The sequence below is a fragment of the Mirounga leonina genome, unplaced genomic scaffold (genome assembly GCF_011800145.1).
Source record: "Mirounga leonina isolate KUSES-001 unplaced genomic scaffold, KU_Mleo_1.0 Mir_174, whole genome shotgun sequence".
Lineage (NCBI taxonomy): Eukaryota > Metazoa > Chordata > Mammalia > Carnivora > Phocidae > Mirounga > Mirounga leonina.
This window is the reverse complement of record NW_023270451.1, coordinates 62773560-62788980: the sequence shown is the minus strand read 5'-3', so window position 1 is coordinate 62788980 and position 15421 is coordinate 62773560. Positions and strand designations below refer to the sequence as shown.

General features: G+C 37.6%; 1 protein-coding gene across 11 annotated transcripts in view; it reads left to right on the top strand.

Annotated features, from left to right (window-relative positions):
* CADPS2 (calcium dependent secretion activator 2) overlaps window positions 1-15421 on the top strand; it is a 516958-nt gene that overhangs the window by 332582 nt on the left and 168955 nt on the right. For all 11 annotated transcript variants that reach the window (XR_004682085.1, XM_035021019.1, XM_035021016.1 and 8 more), the window contains one exon: window positions 2938-3004. Coding sequence is in view for 10 of the 11 variants with exons in the window: in XM_035021019.1 (XP_034876910.1) it covers window positions 2938-3004 (67 nt within the window). In the remaining variant the exon portion in view is untranslated. The remainder of the gene's footprint in view (window positions 1-2937; window positions 3005-15421) is intronic.

Genomic DNA, 15421 nt, shown 5'->3' with positions numbered 1-15421 from the left:
TTGATCCTTAGACGGTTTTGAGTTTTTGATTTTAAACAGTATTGATGAACATCTTGTTCTTCATTCTTCCCTCAATTTTAAGTATCTCTTATGCCCAGAATCTAATTTTATACCAGTGAAAAAGCAGCTAGACAGTGATGCTAGAAACCTATTGCCAGAAATCATTCTTTGAGTGAAAAAAACCCTCAAATTTGTTGAAATTAAGTTCAGTGTGTTCTTATTCAGTATAGCTATCTTTTCTGATGTATTCCTGTCCATTTTATTTCATAAAATTTTAGTCTGGTTAATGTGAAAACTGGAAGGCAGAAACTGTTCATTTTTGCTACATAGCATTTATAACATTTCCTTTATGCAGTCAATCTTTTGTTGAATGTAATTTTTTTTTCTTAGGCAGAGAATATAACTCTCCTGCCCAGCTGCTTCCTAGATACATTTGTCCATTTGTGACTTCCATATATGTTTGATTGAATTTCTTCTTAGAGTGTAACACCCCAAAATATCTCACAGCCCAACATTCGAATGCTTACCTTGGTTCCAGTCTCAAATTGTCTTTTATTCAATTTCTTATATCCTCTCCCAACCTCCAGTATACCCATGTATGTGTGCACCCACTGCTGTTTTCAGAGAAATCCTGCATTGTCGTTCTCAGTTCGTCGATCCATGATTTTGAATGATGTTGCAGCAGGTAGTAGTATTCCTCGTGTAGGACCTTCACTCTCAGCAAGACTTACACTTGCCGATGGTGTGGATGGTTTGTGTATCACTATTCACTTTCACTTATATATGACCCAGTTGCCCAGCAGCGTGCTAAGTGAGACCCGTGAAGGAGCTCAGAAGCAGGCAGTGGTCATGGGCAAAGGTGATTCCAAATGTCTTCTGTGGCTCCCAGGCAGCTGTTTGGTGCAGATGTTGCGAGTGCACTTTTATACAGCGCATCTGTTGTGTCTCTGGTATCTAGCTCCTGGGGTCATTGCTGTTAACCCTGTAATAGGAGTTTGGGTGTGTGCATTTCAGGAGAGGGAAATTACATAGGAAATAAAGAGAGCAGCAAAACACCTACCACCAAAACCACAGAAGAGAAATTAGAGGCTGGAGCAAAGGTGGGGCAAAGGGTTTTAAAGGGACCTCAGGAGGAGATAGTGAACAGGTGAGAACGGTAGCAGCGGATGTCTCTGTCAGTCGCCAAATGAATTCACATTATATCCAGGAGCACAGGCAACGTGGTGTCAAGGGTATTGTGCGAGCCAAGTAGAAGTTCACCTAGCTAGCTGATGTGTCTGAAACAAAGTACATAATTGATTTGGGCAGTGTGGATGATGATTGCCAATGCAAAAGCCTAGTTTTTATTTTGACTCTTAGTAACTGCACGTTTGTTTTCTCGATTCTGAAAATTTAGAACCCAAGAAATCAAGCTCATAGATACAGAGAACAGATTGGTAGTTGCCAGAGGAGGGAGAGCTTGGGGTGGGACAAATGGGGGAAGGGATGTTAAAAAAAACTTTTAAAGAGTGCCCATTAATTTCAGCATACCTTAGCCAACATCTTGCATTTCTTTTTTAAAAGGAGGCAAGAACGTTTGCTTTGCTTTTGCAAAAGAGAATTATTTTAATTAGACAGCAATGAAAAAGTCAAGCTAAGATTTTAGTTTTAAAAATTGTGAAAGTCTCTGGGGCGCCTGGGTAGCTCAGTCATTTGAGCCTCTGACTCTGGGTTTAGGCTCAGGTCATGATCTCTGGGTTGTGAGATGGAGCTCCATGTGGGCTCTTCCTTTCCCTCTCTCTCTGCCCCTTCCCCTGCTCACATGCTCTCCCTAAATAAATAAATATTTAAAAACAAATAAAATTAAAAAAATAAAAATTGTGAAAGTCTCAAGACTTTAAGCCCCCAAATAAATGAATAACCATAGTTTAATACTCAGAATTGTGTATAAATTTAGTTTGAGTAACCTTTACAGAGATGAATCTTCACTTCAGAAGAAAAGGACAGTGATAAAATATTGAAAAATCTTTAATTTAAAAACCAGGCCTGTATTTGTCATATTTCAAACTTCTAACAATGTTTTCCACTTTTGTAGGAGGTGTGTATACGTTTCTGTGGTATAATTTCAAAATAGCTCTCCAGCATATGCTTCACTTCATTAATTTTTAATATCATCTTCTTCCTCCTTGATGTATATGCCTACATCTGTATATTCAGTAAGAACAAAAGTTTTATTCTCAGATGATTGACTACTTTATTCATTTCCATTCATATTACTATTAGCAATGCAAAGTTAAAAGCCCTGGGGGTAATAACTATGTTGAATTATGCCATATTCTCTTCACATATATTATTGCCTGAATTTCATAGTTAGGGAAATTTGCAGCAAGATACTTCCATAAATCAGCTAAACCACCAAATTATGAGGTTGACAGAGACCTTAGAAATCAGGAAACCCAGTCCTGCCATTTATAGTTGAAGAAACAGAAACCAAGATTGGTGCCAGCATAACTTGGGGTCACCCAGCTGGACAGTGACCGTTTGCTCTGGGTTCTTGACTCTACAGCTACCTCCTCCTTAGGCCACACTCCTCAGCCCTGGTCATCTGAGAGCTGAGTCCTCTATCCCCAGTTTGTAGCCTTTGTCTCTCCTAAGAAGTGTGTGTAAGAATAAAATTCCCACTGGTTCTCTGATTATCCTTTCTAGCTCCAACTTCGCTCAATTTGTAGTAAGAACTGACATATTGATAAGCCACATAAATCAATTCCCTTTCAAGAACCTAGAATAAGCTCAGTCATTTTATAACACAGAAGCTACATGTTGTCTCAGCTTTCAAATGAACTAAACTTTGCCTTTAACAGGCTGGTCTCAAGAAAAAAATACCTATGGAAGAAATATGATTACACAGAGCCACAACGTTATTCATCTAAAATATTCTTTGCTTGTTTTTCTTACCAGATATCTGTATGCCCTAGGACAGAAGGTTTGGAAAAGATGGAAAAAACGTTACTTTGTTCTTGTTCAGGTTAGTAAATTATTTTCCTGTTACACAATCAATCTAACAGTTCTCAAGCTTTTGTTTACTGGGTTAGATCTATTGATATTCACTGTGTTAGAAATGAAAACTAAAAAAACAAAAAACAAAAAACAAAAACACAAATATTTCATTTCAAAATAAAAGTAGTAAATTTTTTCACATGCTAACACAAGTAACCTTTTTATGTAAAATAACTTTTCTGAATCAAACAATTTAGGGAAATGAGCGGCATTATTTTACACTCTTGCCCATCTCTTTAACGTGTCGCTTAATAGAATGCGGCTGTATTTTCATATCCGCTTCTACATTCAGTGTGTTGCAATATCAGATGAAATTTAGCCTTTGGAAAATTCCACCGTACACACATGAGAAAGTAGCTGTGAAAAAGACAGATGATGTCTGAATATTATTACAAAAATAGTTTTGACCTCACAGATTCCCTGAAAAGATCTTAAATCCTTCAGGAAGACAGGACCATACCTTGGGGAAAACTGCATCATTCTGATATTTTCTAGATAAACCATAGTACTAAGAAGCTCCCATTTTTATACAAATATTCCATTTTTATCATCTATTCACATAATTATATCAGTAAATTACCTGGACTGGTAGATTTGTTTGCAATCGGATTCTGAATATAGGCAGATTACTGGGATATTCATTCTCTGTTTTGTTTGTTTTTTAATCATAGATAACCTTTGCTCATAGAATATACTCATCAAACTAAATTTACATTAAGGAATAACTTTCTAAGTAGTAGTCATTCCATTCTGTGATGAATCCAAGCTATTTTATCCCCAGTGGATATATATGAAAAGAAAATCTTGTCGATTCCTGCCCACACATTAAGCAAACCTTAAATGGACTGTATCAGAATAACATGGCGAAATGCTAAGGAAGGAAAACTGTCATTTCCAGATGTAAGGTTATCTGTCTATTGTTGGATGTGCCACAGTGGCATGGTAACTTCATGAAAAGTATAAAAATTCGGTCAAAGGTAGTTTTATCTGCGTGGCAAACAGCCAGCCTATTTGGTTAAAATGTAGCCTTGTGATTGAAACCATTATTTGGTCAACTAATTTAACAAAAGATACACATACTTGTACACACATACGTTGGGCAGTCTTGATACAAAGCCCAAGCATTTGCTTTGAGTAAGGGTCTCCTGTTTGGAGGTCTGGGTGATCTGTGCTCCGAAAACCATACCCATATGACCTCTTCTTTGGTTTCCACATTTAATTTCTTTATGTTGTTACAAGAACTTAAATGCATTTACTAAGCACTTTTATTTTATTCCTGTTGATAGCTGTCTTACATCTATTTTGACGAGTTTGTATTAGCAACTTCATCACATCTTTCTAAATCACTCAAGTGATTTTTCATAGAAACAGCAGCTTCTTTTTCATAGTCCTACTTCATGCATTACTATGCAAACTCTTTTTTAATTCCATATTTTTAATAGCAGGTGTTATTGGCACAAACAAACCTAGCTGACTCTAAATAAGCACAGAGTTTTACCTATTAGTCATTACATTTTTTTATTTTTCCTTTTTTTAAATAAAGACTTTATCTTTTTAAAGCTGTTTTAGGTTCACAACAAAACTGAGAGGAAGGTACAGAGATTTTCCATATACCCCCTACCCCCACACATGCCATGGTGTCCCCTATCATCAACATCACTTGATACATTTGTTACCAAGGACGAACCAACATTGGCACATCATAGTCATCCAATGTGCATTGTTTACGTTAGGGTTCACTCTTAGTGTTGTATATTATATGTGTTCGGACAAATGTATAATGACATATATCCATCGTTGAAATGTCATACAGAGTATTTTCACTGCCCTGAAAATCCTGTTCCTTCTCTATTCGGCCCTTCTCTCCTCTGTGACAACCATTGATCTTTTTACTGTCTCCATAGTTTCCCCTTTTCCAGGATGTTCTATAATTGGAATCATATAGCACATGGCCTTTTCAGATTGGTTTCTTTCACTTAGTAATATGCTTGTAAGTTTCCTCCATGTCTTTTCATAGCTTGATAGCTCATTTCTTTTTAGTACTGAATAATATTCTATATTCCATTGTCTGAGTGAATCACAGTTTATTCATTCACTTATTGAAGGGCATCTTGGTTGCTTCTGAGTTTTGGCAATTATGTATAAAGTTGCTATAAACACTCCTGGGCAAGTTTTTGTGTAGACATAAGTTTTCAACTCCTTTGGGTCAATACCAAAGAGTATAATTGCTGGATCATTTCTATTATGTTTTAAAGAATGATTCAGTGTTCATTAATCTAGAGGTCTGGTTAAGTGACAGGCTAAGAGAGTTTCAACTATGTTGATTGTATATATGAAAATTGACTTTATTAGATTAGTCTTGAGAGATCAGATGATCACCTCATGGTTTTGGCCAAGTGAGATTTGAGGTAATCCTTTACTCCTTACCTCATTTTCTAGCATATGATCACAAGAATCAGAAATTACAGGACAAACATGTATACTTTGATGATCACCCTATAAAAGAATTTAGAAATGAAAGAAAGAATTAGAGTACTTTGAGATCATTAACTGGTATATCTTTGAGGAACATTAACCATGTCTTTAGGGAGCTAGAAAGTTCTGTCAGTAACAAAAACAAATTCAACATTTTTTAAGATTTTTATTTATTTGAGAGAGTGCACAAGTGAGCGAGCGGGGGAGGGATAGAGGAAGAGAATCTCAAGCAGACTCCCCTCTAACCACTCATGACTCTCAGATCATGATCTGAGCTGAAACCAAGAGTTGGATGCTTAACCAACTGAGCCACCCAGGCACCCCAAGTATAACGTTTTAAAAGGCAAAATTTAAACCCATAATTAAAATTTAAATGTAAACCCATATGCTCCATAATTGAAATTTAGAAAAAACACTACCAGACTGTAATGAATTCAGATCTATTCCACCTGAGTTATCATCTTAAAATCTGAAGTTAAATTTAAGCATTATAATTTTGCACAAATATAGGTACATACGTGCACTCATACAGAGAATCCCACGCCGAATGTATTGAGATAAACGTGCCAGTACTCTGGCAACTTTTTGAAGTTGTAAGTACAATTGAATCTTCCTTTCAATTCCAAATGTAATGGGAAGACAAATTGAATGCACACACTTCAAAATCAAGATGGATGTGTATGGAGATTCCATGAGAAGGACCCATTGGGAAGAACTGGGTAGTTTTTATTAGGATTTTTAAAGAGAGCTCTCATTCTGTTGGCATGCAGCTTGTAGGTTCGGACCTGCAGGCTGCATTACTGAAAGGTGAAGGAGTCATTTTTCTAGGGAGGGCACTGTCCCCCTGCTGTGTCTGCTGCTGCCGTCGGCAGAATGGTGCCCTGGCGAGAATGTGAATCTCATCACCACTTGTGAGTGTGTATTATCTGAGTTATAGCTGGAGATGTAACCGTCAGCTCCAGAATTTGTGCTCATAGAAACTGATTGAGAGTCAGGTTTGGCCAGCGGCAAAGTCATTGTTCAAAGTGAACACTCGAATAGCTGCTGAGGTGAAAAGACTTTCATAAAAACATTTGAAGCAGAGTTCAAAATAGGACAATAAATTATTTACTAATGTGGGGCGCTTATTTAGCTTCCAAGTAAGGTCGTAAGTAAGATTAGTTTCGGTCCCCATTTAGATTCTGAAGTCCGTACAGTTACGAGTATACTGAATAGATTTTCATGTTTTTTAAGAGGCTGCTTTTTCTTTTCTTTTTTAAATGAAGGTGGTAAATGTTGGTCCAAGCCAAACTGAAAGAACAATTGATTTTAGAAGAGTGTGTTTGACATCTTACCAAAACTTAAGTGTTTCTTACTCATTTTTCTTGTGCGTATTCAGTGGTCTAGTATTAGATTTGGAGGATACCATTGTTGTAAAGTGTACTTATGACACTAATACGTTTTTGTTCATTATAGTACAACCATTTAATATCTTTAGAATTCTCTGATTTACTCAAACTGAATTATTTCCTAATTCTGTAATCTGCGAATGACCATTCAAATAACCGTTATGTCCCCCACATGTTGCATATTCTGTGATAAATCCAGGCATTTTTGAAGCCCTCACCCACTCCAGTTATTGCTATATTTTTTCTAATATTTATTAAGCAGTAGTAGCAGACATTTATGTGAAGCACTTTCAACACATGATCTTTTTTAATCCTCAGAATAAGGTATGTTTGAGGGATAGGTAATAAATATGACCCCTGTTGTACAGATACAATCTGTGTACAAAGGAGTTCTATCATTTACCTGGAATTATAAAGTCAGTATGTGGTAGAGTCAAGCACTCAAATCCAAATTTAGTCTACAGAGTAAACTTTTATTTTCCCTGCCCTAATGCTAAGATTCAAGTGATGCACACAAATAGGAATCATCACAGTGGATCATTAATTTCATGAGGTACAAAACAGTTTGACTAGACATGGCCATTAAGTGAAAGCACAGAAAGTCTCATGCTCGTGAAGGCTACTTACTGGGTGACATCACTGGAAACTGAAGTAGACATCAGTGTTGTTTTGGCCCTGTATCAAAGTGTTCACTGCTTGTTGTCGATGTGTCAGAATCATGACGTGAAGTTGCTGCAAACAACAGCAGGCTATCAAGACATAATGTTAATTACACATCAGCTGAGTTGGCACAGGATGTAAACAGTCAGCCACGTCACTGAGTGGTCCGTACATGCTGCAAACATACGAGAAGCACTCTGTTAGTGAGACGCCGTCAGAAGTCTGCTTGAGACTTAAAAGAAGTGGCTGCCGCAGCCTGTTGCTACCTGAAATATTCAGTCCACACGGAGACCCACTGCAGCACGCTGCTGTCACATAGTTGAGAGTACCATTACGACATAAAGTTATGTGGTCTAGATTTACTCTTAGGACATCAGCTATTGGCTGAGAGCAATGTGAAGTGAAGAAATGTGTTGTTTGTCGGATCAAGAAAGCCATGGGATAGTGGCTGTCTAGCTTTATGTTTTAAATTGATTGAAAATTTACAGACCCAGGGCATGTTCAGTGTAGGATGAGATCAAATCATACAGAATTATTTATGGAGAAGATGAAAGGCCCTCATCAACATTACCTTACCAGCATTGCCACCTTATTCCATTCTCATTTTCAAAGGATCACTGCCAAGTACCCACTGCCAATAGAGTGGCTTTCTGAAATTCTGCACACACACACACACACACATATTTTCTTATTTGTGTGTGCTTATTTTCTTAATAGAATCAGTCCATATATATATTCTATATATTGCTTTGCTCCCCTTTAAAAATATTACAGATGAGGTGCCATGTCAGTATATAAAAATCCACTTTATTCTTTTGACTGGATGATTGGATCCCATAGTATGGATTAATATAATTTATGTAACAGTTCCCCCTTTTCTGGACATTTAAGTTTTTCCTTTTTTTTAAATAAGCAATGGTAGGGCGCACCTGGGTGGCTCAATCAGTTAAGCATCCGACTCTTGATTTTGGCTCAGGTCATGATCTCAGGGTCGTGAGATCAAGCCCTGAGTTGGGCTCTGCAGTGAGGGTAGAGCCTGCTTAAGATTCTCTCTCCCTCTCCATCTCTCCCTTCCTCTCTGTTCCCTCCCTCTCCCTCTCTCTCTCAAAAAATAAAATAAGCAATGGTACTACACACACACATACACACACACACACTCAGTCCTTATATATTAAGCTTTGTGTGTATGTGGGAATATTCTTACAGAAATGGAATAACTGAGCCAAAAGGCATGGGATACCGATAATAAGTAAGATTATAAAGCTTTAGATGACTCAGGAGTACTTAGTCACCAGAACTTTGGCTTGTTTTTTCATTTGTCATTTTTTGTAATTAATAAGTAGTCGTTATGTGTCAGATAGCATGTGTTATTTTATCTTTCAAGATGCACACACTTGCAATATGAAAGAAAATTGAAAGTTATTGGTTGTGAGGCTTATTTGGAACAAAATGTTAGTGGACAAGAATTTTTTCTTTAGGTTTTATTTTTTTATTATTTATTTTTAGCACACTTTTTTTTTTCTGTTGGTAACTTTATTTATTTTTTATTATGTTAATCACCATACATTACATCATTAGTTTTTGATGTAGTGTTCCATGATTCATTGTTTGTGTATAACACCCAGTTTTATTTTTTAAGATAATTCTTGCTTTGTGATCATTGAATTTTCCATCTTGAAGAAGAAAATGGTCCTATTATTTTATACAGTTTACCCCTGGACATTAATTAACAATACATTTACTTTTCAAAATAGCTCTAAAATATGAGCTATTATCATTTACCTGTATCTCAGGAGCTAAAATTATAAAAGGTGAAGTGAACATGGGGCTGGATTTAGTAAGGAGAATCTCCTATGGATCAGGTGGTGATCCCAATGCAGAAATGCCTCTTTTATATACACCCGGTGTTCCCTTAAAACTTTTGTTTGTGTCTTCATGTTTAGATTCCAGGAAACTGTCTGATTCCTCTTATTGTATTGCTCGTACCTACAAAAAAGTGCAGAGGACCTGTGAATGAGAATTGTGCAATGTTGTGAAGTCAGAATTAAGTATTGGTAGGCTCAGGGTTTTTTGTTTTGTTTTGTTTTGTTCTTATTGCTTTACAAGTCTCAATTTTTAAATGCTGTGCATATGTGTAGCTTATGTGTATATGTATATTTATATGCAATATAGATCTTTCTACATACATACATGTATGCCTGCCACATAGTAAAGACTCAGTAAATATTTAAGGAAGTGAGTATTATCTGTCCTTTAATTTGGATTCCTTCTCACACCTCTATGTGGGACATAAAACTGATTTCTGTTTGGGCGTACCTGACAAAGCCTCGGTGTCCTGGTTGATGTACAGCCAGAACAGAGAACAGAGGACTGTAGTCCTCCAGGTTTCCTGCCGCTGGACTAGCTGAAACTGCTCTCATCGTCACACTGCTCTTGTCTACCATGTCATCGTAGCAGCTTCCACTTTCTGCCATTCTCCTTATAATCCCTTGTTTGCATTGCCAAAATAATCTATTTGAGGCGTAACTCCAATTTTGCCACTTGCTGCTTAAATCGTTCTATGACTTCCCATTACACTTAGAATTACCCCGACCATGACCCGGAGAAGATCCTACATGTTCTGGGCCCTGGCTTCCTCTTTGGTGAGTCCTCTGTCCCACTGAGCAGCACTTCAACTTGCAGTGTTTTGCCCCAGATTAGGTACAGTGCCAAGAATTGGAGTTTAGTACCTCAGAGTCACTAGCCTCCCTCTCCAAATGTACCTCAAATAAATACATAATATGGGTTTATTTTTCAGTGGGTGATTTCTAGGCGAATATGCCTTTGAATTAAGTCCCCTGCCTTTCTTTCATCTAGTGGATGTTCGGCTATTTTAAACCCATCTATAGAAATTCTGAACATTTTATTGTTTTCATTTCCCCATGGCTGGCTCATTCTACCTATCCATTTAATAAGTACCAGGTCAAATGTCATCTTAAATGGGCCTTTTCTGCCCACCCAATCCAAAGTATCTGAACACACTCCGTGTCCCAGTACCTTGTTTTCTATTTTTCAGAACATTTATTTCTAATCAAAATGATCTTTTTTTATTTAAAAATTTTCCTATTATTTCTTTACCTGTTCTAGAATTTATGTTCCATGAAAACAAGGACCTAGTCTTTCTTATAATCTAATGTGAGTAGAAACAATTTGTTAAATAAATATATGTGCATCACCCTGAGCATTGTTTTTAAAAGACTGCCTTTCCCTTCTTTAATTTATACACCAATTGCTAAATCGTTTTTATGCCGTTTGGTCAAAACAGTAAACATATATTCCCTTCAAATCCATCGTGATCTTGAAAATATATTCCTTTTCCTTGATTAAGCTGTGGGATTTTTTTTTTTTTAAATAAGTCTAGCAGCACCTTTGGCCTCTGCCAAGAACGTTTCCAGCTAAGGATTTTTTAAGCCTTAATCTTTACTGAAATTAGATGGCGGCAGTTGCTAAGCTGTCAGCTGTTAACATGATCTCTGCAGTAGGAATACGGCATGCAAATGCGAATATTGTGGTCTCTCAAAACTCATAGTTAGCACTCACACATGTGGACACAGACAGGTGTTGAACAAGTTGGCAATTGAAAATGAAATGGGAGGATTCCCAGACCAGATGCAGAGACCTCATGGGACCTTTAGCAGCTTAAGTGAAGGTGCCCTGTCAAAGGTAGTGATGCCAAAACCTGATTTAATGCTGCCCTCAGATTAAAGTCTGTTTATATCCCCCAATTTTCAATAAATCCATTCTTCATGGAGTTAAGAGTGGATTGTGTTAAGGATATTGGATGTTTGTCATTGCTGTATCTTTCCACTGAAAGGATTTTCAATTGCAATATAGTATATTATATAAGCTTTGTTCGGTAATATACAAGTAAGCTTATAAGTGAAAACAAATACTAGGTCAGACCACCTGTTTCTGTCTAATTCCCTGTCATGTGGTGATGAAGCAGAGTGAAGGCTGCAAAATCTCCAGCTTGGGAGCCCAGGGAGCAGGGTGACCCCCACACCTACCCCCCGGTCCCATAGCTTCTCTTTCAGTGACATATTTTAACTTAGTGCCAACTGATGATGACACTTCTTTCAGAGTGCAACTTCTCCCAGTTACCCTTAGTTTGGATATTGGCTAGCAAACCAGTAGGTATAAGGTGTTAATGCTATTCAGAAGCATTCACTGGAATGTGCCCTACAGTTCATTGTAGAGTTTGCTTCAGGAATGTGCTTTAACATGACCTTGCAAAAGAGATGGGTAACGTGAAAGCTCTTGGGGATACTAAAGAACTCCAAAGAAGTGTAAAATGCAGCATCATTTTATGGAACTAGAACCAGGAGGCAGGGAGTTAAAAGGATGGTATTCATAGTTGCTTCTGGAACCAATGTATTCAAAAGCCAAATGGTACTTTTTCAGTTGTCTCCTGGGTTGGGTTTCCTAATTCTTAGTGATAGCTTTGTTAGTCGTTGGTGTTTTGTTACTCTTCCATCTGTACTCTTTGTTAAAACCCACGGCCCAGTAATCCATGACAGATTCTGGGTCTGGTGAATGACTTTTGAGATAGTAAAATATTAAATAAAATGTTAAAAGAAGTACAAAATGAAACAAGTGTTTAAAACTTTATCATTTAAATCACTATGGCTTTAGAAAGTAGGTGATTCCTTTGAAGGTGAAGGTTTTTTTGTTTGTTTTATGCTTTTTTAGTATTTCTAAAGATCTTGAATTTGGTACTTAAAATTTTATATACTGTTTGTGTTAAATAATTATTCAAAGTTAGCTAGAAATATAGTACTTAAATCATAAAACAGCTACTGGACCTGTACCAAGCTATATCAAAGAAGCAACACTGATGTTAAGCATTTTACATTACATGTGGAAAAACAAGCCTTTTGACAGGTAATTTTGAAGACTAGATCTTAAATGACAAGCAAATTTTTAGCACTTTAGATGGGTTACACATATCATGTCTGGGTTCTTTAGTGCATGACCACATGAACATAATTAATGTAGAAATCTTTAGAGATGAATCCTTTTTTTAAAAAGAGTAACAATTTCAAAAACCTACATTAAAATGTATAATCAAGATAATGTCCATTAGAAATAAAGGGGAGGGGTGCCTGGGTGGCTCAGTCGTTAAGCGTCTGCCTTCAGCTCAGGTCATGATCCCAGGGTCCTGGGATCGAGCCCGCATCGGGCTCCCTGCTCAGCAGGAAGCTTGCTTCTCCCTCTCCCACTCCCCCTGCTTGTGTTCCCTCTCTTGCTTTCTCTCTCTCTGTCAAATAAATAAGTAAAATCTTAAAAAACAAGGGGGGGTGGATAATATCTAAAACTATATTTAGGCATCTCCACGTTTTCTTTCTCAGTTTCTTGTTCATTTATGGATTCATTCAACAAGTCTGTGATCTGAATGGGAAAGAAACAACCTGGAGGGGAGAAAGAGAGGAAAGGAGAGAGGTGGGGAGAGAACCAAGTGCGGCTGGGACACAGAAGCCGAGACAGGAAAGCCAACAGCCCTCAAGTCATTCGCAGCAGAGAAACATACGTCCCCAAAATCAGTTCAGTCCCCAAATCGGCCAGGTGCCTTCACTCTGTTACAGCAACAAGGCACATCTCCAACCCCCAATGAAAGGATTCTTGGAAGTCGCAAAGGAAGAGAGAAAGGATGATGGTTTCCTGACAGCAGAGTGTCAGGAAACTTGTTGGGGACTCCTGCACCACAGGCAAGCAGGTGCCAAGTGCTCTACATCAGTTATCTCTGGTTCTCCCAGAGCTCTGGGGGACGCATTATCCTTGTCTCATTTGACAGGAAATCAGACTGCCGTATGTAAGGGTTAAAGTAATTTCCCCAAGGTCATATCTGAGATGGTTTGGAAAGAGTAAGCGAGGGGGAATGAAAGTGGGACTTCTGTTTTGCGGTGGCAGACTCCTGTTAAACCTGGCTTGTCCCCCTTCCCTTCCGTTTGAAATACCTTCATATGATTATCTTCAGAGAACCCTTTTCTGGCCCAATTATCGAAAATATACTCCCTTCAATATCATTCTCTTTGTTTTGTTTTTCTTCAAAAATAATTCACACTCAAAATTGTTTGAGATACTTCTTTATTTGTGGAGTCTTTTCCATTCTGTATGAGATTGATTTTATTTTTCTAATTTTTTTTTTCTGATTCTGAGGCTGGGGACATTGTTGTAATGCTCAGGACCTAGAAATATTCATTGTAGATACTGAGTAAATAGTTGTTGAATGAATGAATGAGAGGGGAAAATACCCATAAGAACGGGGGAAGATATGAAAATTATAAATGCAAATGGAACTGAAGTCAGTTATTTACCATACTGACTAGTCAACAATGAAAAACTAATTCCCAGATCTCTAAAAGATGTCAAAGAAGGACTAAATATATCTTTCTAAAAGACCAGATTACATTCATGCTAGTCTTCAAACTCTTTTGCTAATATGTCCCTTAAAATAATTTTGTACAACTTGTACATTATTATACGTTATTGTACATTCTTGTCATTGTAAACTTTTTTTTTTTAAAGGGAGAGCAGGGGGTGGGGGGGAGGCAGAGGGAGAGGTGGGAGAGATTTTTTTTTTTTAAGATTTTATTTATTTATTTGACAGAGACAGCACACAAGCAGGGGGAGCAAGCAGGGAGAAGGAGAAGCAGGCTCCCCGCTGAGCAGGGAGCCTACTGCTCAATCCCAGGACCCGGGGACCATGACCTCAGCCAAATGCAGACACTTAACCGACTGAGCCACCCAGGCGACCTAGGAGGAGAGATTCTTAAGCAGCTCCAGGCTCCCTACACAGGGCGTGATCTCATGACCCTGAGATCATGACCTGAGCCAAAATCAAGAGCCAGATGCTTAACTGACTGAGTCAGCCAGGTGCCTCAGGTCATTGTAAACTTTTCATCATAAATTTAAATAGTCACAGTGGGTACAGTTTCTAAAATAAAACCATTAGTTAATTGTAAGCATGCCAAATAGGATCTAATGCTGCTGTGATTCTGTAGCTACCTGTAACCATTGAAAATTGTATTTATTAGCTTTTTCTCCTCCAATTCTTATTTCTCTGGGTCTTCCCCAACAGAATTTTACTTTTAGGAAATAATTATTATGTTTCAGAATCCTCTTCGATCACTCTGTCATGCTTCTCTGCAATTAAAAAGAAGTGTACAAAGTTGGAATTAAAAAAAAAATTCCTATGAAGTCCTAACTGTCAATACCTTAGAATGTGACCTTAGTTGGAAATAGTGTTCTAATTAGGATGAGGTCATACTGGAAAAGGGTGGGCCCCTAATTCAATATGACCGGTGTCCTTCTAAAGAAGAAGGTGTTTGGGAGTAGTCATGCACACAGGGAGAACTCCATGTGAAGATAAAGGCAGAGATGGAGATGATGCTTCTACAAGCCAAGACATGCCAAAAATTAATAGCAAACCACTAGACATGGTGGGAGAGACCAGGGGTAGATTCTCCCTCACAGACCTCAGAAGGAACCAACCTTGATTTTAGACTTCTAGCCTCCAGAACAGGGAGACAATAAACTTCTGTTTATGCCACATAAATAAACAAACTTAAGCTGAGAACAGAGATAATCTAAGAGACATAAAAAATAACATAGGGAAGACAGAAAGCTCCTTTCCCTAAAAATAGCTACTACTTATGCTAAACACCCAGATTTGTTTCCCTTTCTCCCAGTGTTTGAACAAACCAAGTCAGGTAAACTACCTCGCTTGAATAAAAATAAGACTGCGAAAAGGAAAAAAACACACTCATAAACAAAAGCCTTTAAGTATTAAAAATTATTTTACATTGATGTACATTTGCAATCAT